Source organism: Oncorhynchus keta, chromosome 12, assembly GCF_023373465.1.
Source record: "Oncorhynchus keta strain PuntledgeMale-10-30-2019 chromosome 12, Oket_V2, whole genome shotgun sequence".
NCBI classification, from domain to species: Eukaryota; Metazoa; Chordata; class Actinopteri; order Salmoniformes; family Salmonidae; genus Oncorhynchus; species Oncorhynchus keta.
The window spans coordinates 42,977,816-42,990,596 of NC_068432.1; the positions used below are offsets into that span (position 1 = coordinate 42,977,816).

At 44.9% G+C, this 12,781-nt stretch overlaps 1 protein-coding gene across 30 annotated transcripts in view; it reads left to right on the forward strand.

The window, feature by feature from the left end:
- The window catches only part of LOC118379527 (integrin alpha-1-like), a 92,164-nt gene that overhangs the window by 51,950 nt on the left and 27,433 nt on the right, over positions 1-12,781 (forward strand). For 28 of the 30 annotated variants that reach the window (XM_052458370.1, XM_052458369.1, XM_052458361.1 and 25 more), the window contains exons 1-7: positions 996-1,824; positions 2,239-2,389; positions 4,044-4,218; positions 4,573-4,646; positions 6,380-6,524; positions 9,831-9,973; positions 12,467-12,610. In XM_052458370.1, the coding sequence (XP_052314330.1) occupies positions 1,667-1,824; positions 2,239-2,389; positions 4,044-4,218; positions 4,573-4,646; positions 6,380-6,524; positions 9,831-9,973; positions 12,467-12,610 (990 nt within the window). In that variant the 5' untranslated portion in view covers positions 996-1,666. Of the gene's footprint in view, positions 1-994; positions 1,825-2,238; positions 2,390-4,043; positions 4,219-4,572; positions 4,647-6,379; positions 6,525-9,830; positions 9,974-12,466; positions 12,611-12,781 lie in introns of those variants that run through there. The other 2 variants (XM_052458404.1, XM_052458355.1) reach the window with 2 other exon arrangements.

Below are 12,781 nucleotides of genomic sequence, written 5' to 3' on the forward strand. Positions count from 1 at the left end.
AAGGAGGTTGAATGGAAGAGAGGAGATGAGGGTAAAGGAGGTTGAATTAGAAGAGTGAGATGAGGGTAAAGGAGGATGAAGGGAAGAGAGTGAGATGAGGGTAAAGGAGGTTGAATTAGAGAGAGTGAGATAAGGGTAAAGGGGTTGAAGGGAAGAGAGTGAGATGAGGCTAAAGGAGGTTGAAGGAAGAGCGTGAGATGAGGGTAAAGGAGGTTGAACGGAAGAGAGGAGATGAGGGTAAAGGAGGTTGAATTAGAGAGAGTGAGATGAGGGTAAAGGAGGATGAAGGAAGAGAGTGAGATGAGGGTAAAGGAGGTTGAAGGAAGAGAGTGAGATGAGGGTAAAGGAGGTTGAACAGAAGAGAGTGAGATGTGGGTAAAGAAGGTTGAAGGGAAGAGAGTGAGATGAGGGTAAAGGAGGATGAAGGAAGGAAGAGTGAGATGTGGGTAAAGGAGGTTGAAGGGAAGAGAGTGAGATGAGGTTAAAGGGGTTGAATTAGAGAGAGTTAGATGAGGGTAAAGGAGTTTGAATTGGAAAGAGTGAGATGAGGTTGAAGTGAAGAGAGTGAGATGAGGGTAAAGGAGGTTGAATTAGAGAGAGTTAGATGAGGGTAAAGGAGGTTGAATTGGAAAGAGTGAGATGAGGTTGAAGTCAAGAGAGTGAGATGAGGGTAAAGGAGGTTGAAGGGAAGAGAGTGAGATGAGGGTAAAGGAGGTTGAAGGGAAGAGAGTGAGATGAGGGTAAAGGATGTTGAAGGGAAGAGAGTGAGATGAGGGTAAAGGAGGTTGAATGGAAGAGAGGGAGATGAGGGTAAAGGAGGTTGAATTAGAGAGAGTGAGATGAGGGTAAAGGAGGATGAAGGGAAGAGAGTGAGATGTGGGTAAAGGAGGTTGAATTAGAGAGAGTGAGATGAGGGTAAAGGGGGTTGAAGGGAAGAGAGTGAGATGAGGCTAAAGGAGGTTGAAGGGAAGAGCGTGAGATGAGGGTAAAGGAGGTTGAACGGAAGAGAGGGAGATGAGGGTAAAGGAGGTTGAATTAGAGAGAGTGAGATGAGGGTAAAGGAGGATGAAGGGAAGAGAGTGAGATGAGGGTAAAGGAGGTTGAAGGGAAGAGAGTGAGATGAGGGTAAAGGAGGTTGAACAGAAGAGAGTGAGATGTGGGTAAAGAAGGTTGAAGGGAAGAGAGTGAGATGAGGGTAAAGGAGGATGAAGGGAAGCGAGTGAGATGTGGGTAAAGGAGGTTGAAGGGAAGAGAGTGAGATGAGGTTAAAGGGGGTTGAATTAGAGAGAGTTAGATGAGGGTAAAGGAGTTTGAATTGGAAAGAGTGAGATGAGGTTGAAGTGAAGAGAGTGAGATGAGGGTAAAGGAGGTTGAATTAGAGAGAGTTAGATGAGGGTAAAGGAGGTTGAATTGGAAAGAGTGAGATGAGGTTGAAGTGAAGAGAGTGAGATGAGGGTAAAGGAGGTTGAATTGGAAAGAGTGAGATGAGGTTGAAGGAGGATGAAGGGAAGAGAGTGAGATGAGGGTAAAGGAGGTTGAATTGGAAAGAGTGAGATGAGGTTGAAGAGAAGAGAGTGAGATGAGGGTAAAGGGGGTTGAAGGGAAGAGAGTGAGTAAGATGAGATGAGTATTTGAGTGAGTGTCAGTCTGTCTGAATATAATATTTATGTTCCAGGTGGGCATTGTGTCGTATGGAGAGAAAGTCACTCACAATGTCAACCTCAGCCAGTTTGATACCACTCAATCCCTCCTGGCCAAAGTGGCGAAACTTCCCCAGCAAACAGGTTTCAAGACCATGACCGCCCTGGGAATTGACACGGCAAGGTACAGTACAACAGTAAACCAGGGGTGTCTGGTACAGTTTTGTCCTGCTCAATTTATTTAAATTCGACTTAATTGAATTGAGTTCTGCTGAGTTGAATGTTCCTATCAGTTAATGAAGCATGTCTATTTCTTGTACAGTGTGTGAAGTGAGTGAAAATGAATGAAGTATTTTCAAGGTGTTGCTCTCTCTTAATGTCTAGAATTAATGGGTGTTTGCTTCATAGAGATACAATTAAATTAAATATTCTAATGCCTAATGGTTTGTATGTCCTGAACGCAGAAACACACTCTTTCCTTTGTGTTACTAGATCTGATGTAAAATGCTATTTTCCACATCTCATGATCACAGGGATGTCACTACTTATGCCATGATCTTTGACATTTGACCTCTGATCGACCCTGTTGTCCCTTCAGGAAAGAGGCCTTCACTGTGGAGCGAGGGGCGCGGCCGGGGGTGAAGAAGGTCATGATAATTGTGACGGACGGAGAGTCACATGACTTTTATAACCTCGACAAGGTCATCAAAGAATGTGAGGAGGACGATGTCGAGAGGTTCGGTATCGCTGTGAGTATGAGGCCATCTCAAAAGTGTAAGGCCATAATACCTCAATAACCACAATACCTCATCCATCGTATTCCTCACCTCAGTGAGAGCAGAGCTGTAACAGACCTTGTAGTCAGGACAAGCTCACATCCAGGTCCTTTCACATATTTCAAATAAACACACAATCCATCACCTAGGTTAGATGGTTCGCTAGCTTGGTGCAGGCAGGATAAGGGTTGCACAACTTTCCCAAAATGCCCAAGTTTTCCAGAAATCCTGGTTGGAGGCTTCTTGGAATCAGGAGAGAATAAGCAGGAAGGGAATCCTCTAACTGGGAATTTTCCAGCCGAGGCAGGACCAGGGTTATGGGTTCAGGTTCTGTTTCTTACATGGACCACATTCTGTACACTGAGTATACCAAACATTAGGAACACCTTCCTAATATTGAGTAGCACCCCCCTCCTTTTGCCCGCAGAACAGCCTCAGTTCATCAGGGCATGGACTCTACAAGTGTTCCACAGGAATACTGGCCCATGTTGACTCTAATACTTCCCAAAGTTGGGTCAAGTTGGCTGGATGTCCTTTGGGTGGTGGACCATTCTTGATACACACAGGAGACTGTCGAGCGTGAAAAACAGCAGCGCTTCTGTTCTTGACACAAACTGGTGCGACTGGCATCTTATACCCGAATGGGCTCCCGAGTAGCGCAGCGGTCTAAGGAACTGCATCTCAGTGCTAGAGGCATCACTACATACACCCTGGTTAGAATCCAGACTGTATCACAACCGGTCATGATTGGGAGTCCCATAGGGCGGCACACAATTGGCTCAGCGTTGTCCGGGTTTGGCCGGTGTAGGCTGTCATCGTAAATAAGAATTTGTTCTTAACTGACTTGCCTAGTTAAATAAAGATGAAATAAATAAATAAATACCATACCTCGTTTAAAGACACTTAAATATTTTGTCTTGCCCATTCACCCTCTGATTGGCACACATACACAATCCATGATTCAATTGTCTCAAGGCTAAGAAATCCTTCTTTAACCTGCTCCTTCCCTTCATTTACACTAATTGGTGGATTTAACAAGTGACATCAATAAGCGATCATAGCTTTCATCTGGATTCACTTGGTCAGTCTGTCATGTCATAGCGATCATAGCTTTCATCTGGATTCACCTGGTCAGTCTGTCATGTCACAGCGATCATAGCTTTCACCTGGATTCACTTGGTCAGTCTGTCATGTCACAGCGATCATAGCTTTCATCTGGATTCACTTGGTCAGTCTGTCATGTCACAGCGATCATAGCTTTCACCTGGATTCACTTGGTCAGTCTGTCATGTCACAGCGATCATAGCTTTCACCTGGATTCACCTGGTCAGTCTGTCATGTCACAGCGATCATAGCTTTCACCTGGATTCACCTGGTCAGTCTGTCATGTCACAGCGATCATAGCTTTCATCTGGATTCACTTGGTCAGTCTGTCATGTCACAGCGATCATAGCTTTCACCTGGATTCACCTGGTCAGTCTGTCATGGAAAGAGCAGGTGTTCTTAATGTTTTGTATACTCAGTATATATTAAGTACTGTTTCTCAGACTTGATATCGTCATTGAAAATGTAGGATAAATAAATAAATAAAGGTTTAGATAAATAAAACATATTTTTTTCTTTTTAGGTGCTTGGTGATTACAACAGGAACAACAGAAGCATCAAGGAGGTGAAGAAATTCATTGAGGAGATCCAGTCGATCTCCAGCGATCCTGTGGGAGATCACTTCTTCAACGTGTCGGATGAGTTTGCCTTGCTGAACATCGTAGACGCCCTGGGCAGCAGGATCTTTGCCTTGGAGGGTAGGATGACTCCCTCATTAATCACATTCTCTTTGAACTCGGTGATAAAAATGGCAGTGTTTATTCTCACCTACTCACTATAGCAGATCATCACTCAATAAGCACCATCAATACTACTGACCCAAAAAAGCTAAGGCATTTCTGGGTCAGGGCGACAGTACTTGAAGCCTCAGGAAGGCAGTAGCAATGCACTCTACACTAGATTTCCTCCTCGCTACAGATCTAAATACTGGTGAAATTAATCAGAGAAATTGACCAGATTCATATCATCTCTACATGGTCTTTAATACCCATTGTGATAACAAGACCATTTAATAATGTAATAACCGATCAATGTGAATGTCCTTTCCACAGCAACGTCAGGTAACTACACCTCGTCTTTTGAGATGGAGATGTCCCAGGCTGGATTTAGTGCCCACACCTCTAAAGTAAGTCTGTTTCTATCTCTGCTTTCCTTTCCTCTGTTCTACTAACTAACTCATACTAACTGTAATCCAGGCTGGATTTAGTGCCCACACCTCTAAAGTAAGTCTGTTTCTATCTCTGCTTTCCTTTCCTCTGTTCTACTAACTAACTCATACTAACTGTAATCCAGGCTGGATTTAGTGCCCACACCTCTTCTCCTGTTTCCACCCCTGCACTCCACTGCCCTACACTGTTAAAAGAAAAAGGGGTTTAAAATATGTAACTCTTCTTTCCCAAAAAACCAAAACACCCGGAGGCAATAGTTGCAAGAATTTATTTAAAAATATATATATTTCAAAATACTTTCTTTTAATAGTGTATTAACGCCTACTTGTCAACTGGGCTAAAGGGTGCAGCATATTACCATGGGGATCAGTTTATGAATGTGTGACTGCCCACTGCTCGCCCCCAGTCAGATACAGTACAGAATGATGGTGTGTGTTGTGTTATCTGTCCTTCATCATCTCATCTATCCCTGTTTCACTGGGATCCAACAAATGTTCTGGAGACGTAAGGACCCTCTTTTCTCTCTCAGCCCAGAGAGACCTGTGCTGTGCTCTGGGGGAAGAGAGGGAAAAACTAAAAAATATATGTATTTTCTGTGAGAGGATGTCCAAACATCAGAGTGTGAGCAAACATGCTCTCCTCCAGTCCTCCTGAGTCAGCGTCGCTCTCTCTCTCTCTCTTTTTCTCCCTCTGGCTCTATCTATCTCCCTCTGTCTCCCCCTGTCTCCCTCTCTCTCTCCCCCTCTCTTCCTCCTTGTTTCTGTCTCTCTCTCTCTCTCTCTTTTGCTCCCTCTGTCTCCCCTGTCTCTCTCCCTCTCTCTGTCTCTCTCACTCCCCCTCCTCCTACGTCACCTAGTATAAACACCGTCACTCCCAGCTGAAGCTGTATCAGGGCTCCTGACCTTTCCTCCCCTGCCCATGCCTCATATCACTTACGCAATGTTTATAGACCCAGACATACAGGGCCAGCAGCATACCACCCTGCATCCCACTGCTGGCTTGCCTCTGAAGTTAAGCAAGGTTGGTCCCTGGATGGGAGACCAGATGCTGCTGGAAGTGGTGTTGGAGCGCCGGTAGGAGGCACTCTTTCCTCTGGTCTAGAAAGAAATCCCAATGCCCCAGGCCAGTGATTGGGGACGGTGCCCTGGGTAGGGTGCTGTCTTTCAGATGGGATGTTAAATGGGTGTCCTGAATCTCTGTGGTCACTAAAGATCCCATTGCACTTATCGTAAGCCCTGTGTCCAACCCCAGTCTCACTCATACTCGAAGAACATCTCCCTCTTGTGAAATACTTTACCCTGTATCTACTGCAACAGAGTCTTCTTGACACGGCGTATTGTGACTCTGGACCCATTTAGCTCTACTCCACTAAGACTTTTCCACTTCCTGTGGGATCTCTTCATGTTTCCTGTGCTGTAGCATAGCTGTCCCATAGAGTTGGATAGAGGCCCTCAATGGCGCTGCCAATGCTGTCACAGAAGACGCCATTACACAGACAGGAGATGAGCTGCCTAGTATCTCTATGCACTTGTCATTATGTTGCCTGTCTAATAACGAGGACCACAATGGAAATAAGTTGTCTTATCTGACTTTATTGTTGTACTCACATGTGTGGCTACTCAGTATGTATTTTACATTTGTTAAATAAAAAGACATTCCTTGATTAATTCACAAATTATCTCTTTCGTAGGAGGGTGTGATGCTGGGTGCTGTGGGGGCGTATGAGTGGAACGGGACAGTAGTGATGCATACCAACCAGGGTACCGTGGTTCCTCTAAACGCAGACTTCCAAGACCCCCTGGATGAAAAGAAGGAGAGCCTGGCGGAGTACGTGGGTAAGTACATATCAGTCCAGACCAGACATGCGCACACACACACACACACACACACACACACACACACACACACACACACACACACACACACACACACACACACACACACACACACACACACACACACACACACACACACACACACACACACACACACACACACAGCCTGGCAGGGTACGTGGGTGGGTCCAGACCAGACAAACCACCCAGATGGATTACATTGTATTTATTTACCTTTTTATTTTTTGCACTATACATGTCTGTTTTTATGGTTTGATTCTTGCCTTGTCCTCTGTTACTTTAGTACTTTCTGTGTAGGTTAAGAGCATAGACCTAATGTGTTTTATATTTATTTATATTTATAAGACAACCTGTACTGGCACTGGAAACTGGACAGTGGTCCAATGACAACCTGTACTGGCACTGGAAACTGGACAGTGGTCCAATGACAACCTGTACTGGCACTGGAAACTGGACAGTGGTCCAATGACAACCTGTACTGGCACTGGAAACTGGACAGTGGTCCAATGAACCTGTACTGGCACTGGAAACTGGATAGTGGTCCAATGACAACCTGTACTGGCACTGGAAACTGGACAGTGGTGCAATGACAACTTGTACTGGCACTGGAAACTGGACAGTGGTGCAATGACAACCTGTACTGGCACTGGAAACTGGACAGTGGTCCAATGAACCTGTACTGGCACTGGAAACTGGACAGTGGTCCAATGAACCTGTACTGGCACTGGAAACTGGACAGTGGTCCAATGACAACCTGTACTGGCACTGGAAACTGGACAGTGGTGCAATGACAACTTGTACTGGCACTGGAAACTGGACAGTGGTCCAATGACAACCTGTACTGGCACTGGAAACTGGACAGTGGTCCAATGACAACCTGTACTGGCACTGGAAACTGGACAGTGGTCCAATGACAACCTGTACTGGCACTGGAAACTGGACAGTGGTGCAATGACAACCTGTACTGGCACAGGAAACTGGACAGTGGTCCAATGAACCTGTACTGGCACTGGAAACTGGACAGTGGTCCAATGAACCTGTACTGGCACTGGAAACTGGACAGTGGTCCAATGACAACCTGTACTGGCACTGGAAACTGGACAGTGGTGCAATGACAACTTGTACTGGCACTGGAAACTGGACAGTGGTCCAATGACAACCTGTACTGGCACTGGAAACTGGACAGTGGTCCAATGACAACCTGTACTGGCACTGGAAACTGGACAGTGGTCCAATGACAACCTGTACTGGCACTGGAAACTGGACAGTGGTGCAATGACAACCTGTACTGGCACAGGAAACTGGACAGTGGTGCAATGACAACCTGTACTGGCACTGGAAACTGGACAGTGGTCCAATGACAACTTGTACTGGCACTGGAAACTGGACAGTGAGGCAATGACAACCTGTACTGGCACTGGAAACTGGACAGTGGTCCAATGACAACCTGTACTGGCACTGGAAACTGGACAGTGGTCCATTGACAACCTGTACTGGCACTGAAGACTGGACAGTGGTGCAATGACAACCTGTACTGGCACTGGAAACTGGACAGTGGTCCAATGACAACCTGTACTGGCACTGGAAACTGGACAGTGGTGCAATGACAACCTGTACTGGCACTGGAAACTGGACAGTGGTCCAATGACAACCTGCACTGGCACTGGAAACTGGACAGTGGTGCAATGACAACCTGTACTGGCACTGGAAACTGGACAGTGGTCCAATGACAACCTGTACTGGCACTGGAAACTGGACAGTGGTCCAATGAACCTGTACTGGCACTGGAAACTGGACAGTGGTGCAATGACAACCTGTACTGGCACTGGAAACTGGACAGTGGTCCAATGACAACCTGTACTGGCACTGGAAACTGGACAGTGGTGCAATGACAACCTGTACTGGCACTGGAAACTGGACAGTGGTCCAATGACAACCTGTACTGGCACTGGAAACTGGACAGTGGTCCAATGACAACCTGTACTGGCACTGGAAACTGGACAGTGGTCCAAGTCCTTAATGCCTCCCAGCTCCTGTATAAACAGCACAGGTCCAGCACCATTACTCTGAAATAGACAGAAACATGGACTGCATCCCATATGGCATCCTGTTCCATTTATATTGCTCTACTTTTGACCAGAGCGCTATGGGCCCTAGTCAAGTGTATTGCACTATATAGGGAAAAGGGTGGCTTTTGGGATGCTGACATGCTTATACTCTAACTGAAATAACAGACACACAGGGTTAACAGTAGCACACCTCACCCACTCGTTCTTTCTGAATTGAATTGAATTTACTTTGGGTAACAAACCGATACAACAAAATGTACAATGTGGACCCAGAGGACATCAATTAAAAGTATTCATTAAAATGCTTGTTTCCAAACTGGTCCTCGATGGTTAAAACAATAACACGTATAATGATTAAAAGGCAAGACAAAATTAAAATAAATACATTCATTTATATTGACGTCCTAAAAAGTGTCACTATTCACTGCACTTCTCCCCAACCTTAAAAATCAAACATATTAATTTCACATTTCCACCTTATTATGCAATCTATTCATTGCACATCATACCTATCATTCAAATAAATACACCTGACCAGCAGTAGGGGGCACAAGGGGCATTGGACCACAGTGAAGACGCTGTGAGGGATTCAAGAATAATATGATTTAATAAAAGTGTCATCAAGAACAATCTGTGTGATTGTTCGTTTCAGACAAACTCAAACACTGGCAGAGTTACAGCAGATCATTAAAAACTCTTCGGTACAGTGCTCAGAGAATGAACCACACACACACTGTGACACACAGACACACACACACACACACACACACACACACACACACACACACACACACACACACACACACACACACACACACACACACACACACACACACACACACACACACACACACACACACACACACACACGAGACCTTGGGACTATAAGATTCTAGCTGACATTATTGGCAAAAAATGTGTTAGTCACCTATAATCACTTTAGGTGAGGACCTTAATGGGTTAATAAAAATGAATTCACAACAAAACAGTTCTAAGATCTGGTATGTGAAAACATGTATGCTCAATATCTCAGAACTATGCTTTGCGCACATAGAACCTTATAGTCCCAAGGTCACATCCTCTTAACAATGAGACTAAAGTGAACTAATACCAGGAGGAAGACGTACTAAAATAACCCACTAATAGGGACATGCTCTGTCCTTAAGCTGCGATCATGAACTGCTCTAATATGTGTGTATGTCTGCTCTCCCTGCAGGTTATGCCGTACAGTCAGCATCAACCCCTAATGGTGAATTATACATCACAGGAGCACCGCGGTACAACCACACAGGCAGAGTCATCGTCTACAAACTGGATGGGGAAATCATCACAGTCACACAAGTACTGAAAGGAGAGCAGGTGTGTTCAGTTGTCATTCATCAATCTTCCACCATCATCATAATACACATCTTTACATTATGTAGGTTGCTTTGCCAAACTCATGGGTTAAGGTTAGACACCGCTGTGTGGGAAGAGACTATACATTCTGTAACCAACGCGACACAAACTGGTTGAGGACATAATTCGTATACATTAGATAGAAATGCACTGAAATACTGCAATTAGGTCCCTAATTGTATTTGAAAGCATAAAATTCAGATTAGGTCCCTGATGTCAAGGCATGAGCTCATACCGTGTTTCTACTTGAGTTTGAGATTCAGTAGAGGTTAAGATTATAGTGGGCTCCTGAGTGGTGCAGTGGTCTAAGGCACTGTATCTCAGTGCAAGAGGTGTCACTATAGTCCCTGTTTCAAATCTAGGTTGTATCACATCTGGCTGTGATTTGGAGTCCCATAGAGCAGTGCACAATTGGTCCAGTGTTGTCCAGGTTTGGCTGGGGTCATTGTAAATAAGAATGAACTTAACTGACTTGCCTAGTTAAATTAGAAACTGGGTTGTTCAAGCCCTGGATGCTGAGTGGCTTAAAGCTGTGGTATATGAGACAATATACCATGGCTAAGGGCTGTGTCCAGGCACTCCAGAAGAGGAGTTCCTGGACAGACACCCCTCAGAACCTGGTTTCCTCTTAGGTTCCGGCCTTTCTTGGGAGTTTTTCCAAGCCACCGTTCTTCTACATCTGCATTGCTTCCTGTTTGGGGTTTTAGGCTGGGTTTCTGTATAGCACTGTATAGACATTGGCTGATGTAAAAAGGGCTTTATAAATACATTTGATTGACTCCACGTTGCATCGTATACACACTGAGTATACCAAACATTAGGAACACCTTCCTAATATTGAGTTGCACCTGGTTTATGGAAAGAGCAGGTGTTCTTAATGTTTTGTACACTCAGTGTATATACCATATACCACATTCCCTGTGACATTATTGCTTCATTAAATTAAAGCATGAGCTCCTGCCGCGTTTCTATTTCAGGCTGAGTGATTATAACGTAGTGTGACCTCCGTCTGTCTCCTGTAGATTGTCTCCTACTTTGACCTCGTTCTGTCCCCTGTAGATTGTCTCCTACTTTGACCTCTGTTTATGTCCTGTAGATTGTCTCCTACTTTGACCTCGTTCTGTCTCCTGTAGATTGTCTCCTACTTTGACCTCTGTTTATGTCCTGTAGATTGCCTCCTACTTTGACCTCTGTTTATGTCCTGTAGATTGTCTCCTACTTTGACCTCGTTCTGTCTAATATATGCCATTTAGCAGACGCTTTTATCCAAAGCAACTTACAGTCATGTGTGCATACATTCTACGTATGGGTGGTCCCGGGAATCGAACCCACTACCCTGGCGTTACAAGCGCCATGCTCTACCAACTGAGCTACAGAAGGACCACTGTCTCCTGTAGATTGTCTCCTACTTTGACCTCGTTCTGTCTCCTGTAGATTGTCTCCTACTTTGACCTCTGTTTATGTCCTGTAGATTGTCTCCTACTTTGACCTCATTCTGTCTCCTGTAGATTGTCTCCTACTTTGACCTCTGTCTGTTTCCTGTAGATTGCCTCCTACTTTGACCTCTGTTTATGTCCTGTAGATTATCTCCTACTTTGACCTCGTTCTGTCTAATATATGCCATTTAGCAGACGCTTTTATCCAAAGCAACTTACAGTCATGTGTGCATACATTCTACGTATGGGTGGTCCCGGGAATCGAACCCACTACCCTGGCGTTACAAGCGCCATGCTCTACCAACTGAGCTACAGAAGGACCACTGTCTCCTGTAGATTGTCTCCTGTAGATTGTCTCCTACTTTGACCTCCGTCTGTCTCCTGTAGATTGCCTCCTACTTTGACCTTTGTTTATGTCCTGTAGATTGTCTCCTACTTTGACCTTTGTCTGTCTCCTGTAGATTGTCTTTTACTTTGACCTTGTTCTGTCTCCTGTAGATTGGCTCCTACTTTGACCTATGTTTATGTCCTGTAGATTGTCTCCTACTTTGACCTCTTGTTTATGTCCTGTAGATTGTCTCCTACTTTGACCTCGTTCTGTCTCCTATAGATTGTCTCCTACTTTGACCTCTGTTTACCTCCAGTAGATTGTCTCCTACTTTGACCTCTGTTTATCTCCTGTAGATTGTCTCCTACTTTGACCTCTTGTTTATGTCCTGTAGATTGTCTCCTACTTTGACCTCTGTCTGTCTCCTGTAGATTGTCTCCTACTTTGACCTCTGTTTACCTCCTGTAGATTGGCTCCTACTTTGACCTCTGTCTGTCTCCTGTATATTGTCTCCTACTTTGATCTCTGTCTGTCTCCTGTAGATTGTCTCCTACTTTGACCTCTGTCTGTCTCCTGTAGATTGTCTCCTACTTTGACCTCTATCTGTCTCCTGTAGATTGTCTCCTACTTTGACCTCTGTTTACCTCCTGTAGATTGTCTCCTACTTTGACCTCTGTTTATCTCCTGTAGATTGGCTCCTACTTTGGCAGCGTGCTCCAGACGGTGGATGTTGACCAGGACTCCTACACAGACATCCTGCTGGTGGGAGCTCCTATGTTCATGGGCCCAGAGAGGGAGGAACAGGGACAGGTGTACGTCTACAAACTCAATGAGGTGTGTGGTGTACTGTGTGTGTAGTTGACCTGATTCATCACTCAATCAATCAGTCAAATGTATTTATAAAGCCCTTCTTAGATTTACATTTACATTTAAGTCATTTAGCAGACGCTCTTATCCAGAGCGACTTACAAATTGGTGCATTCACCTTATGACATCCAGTGGAAC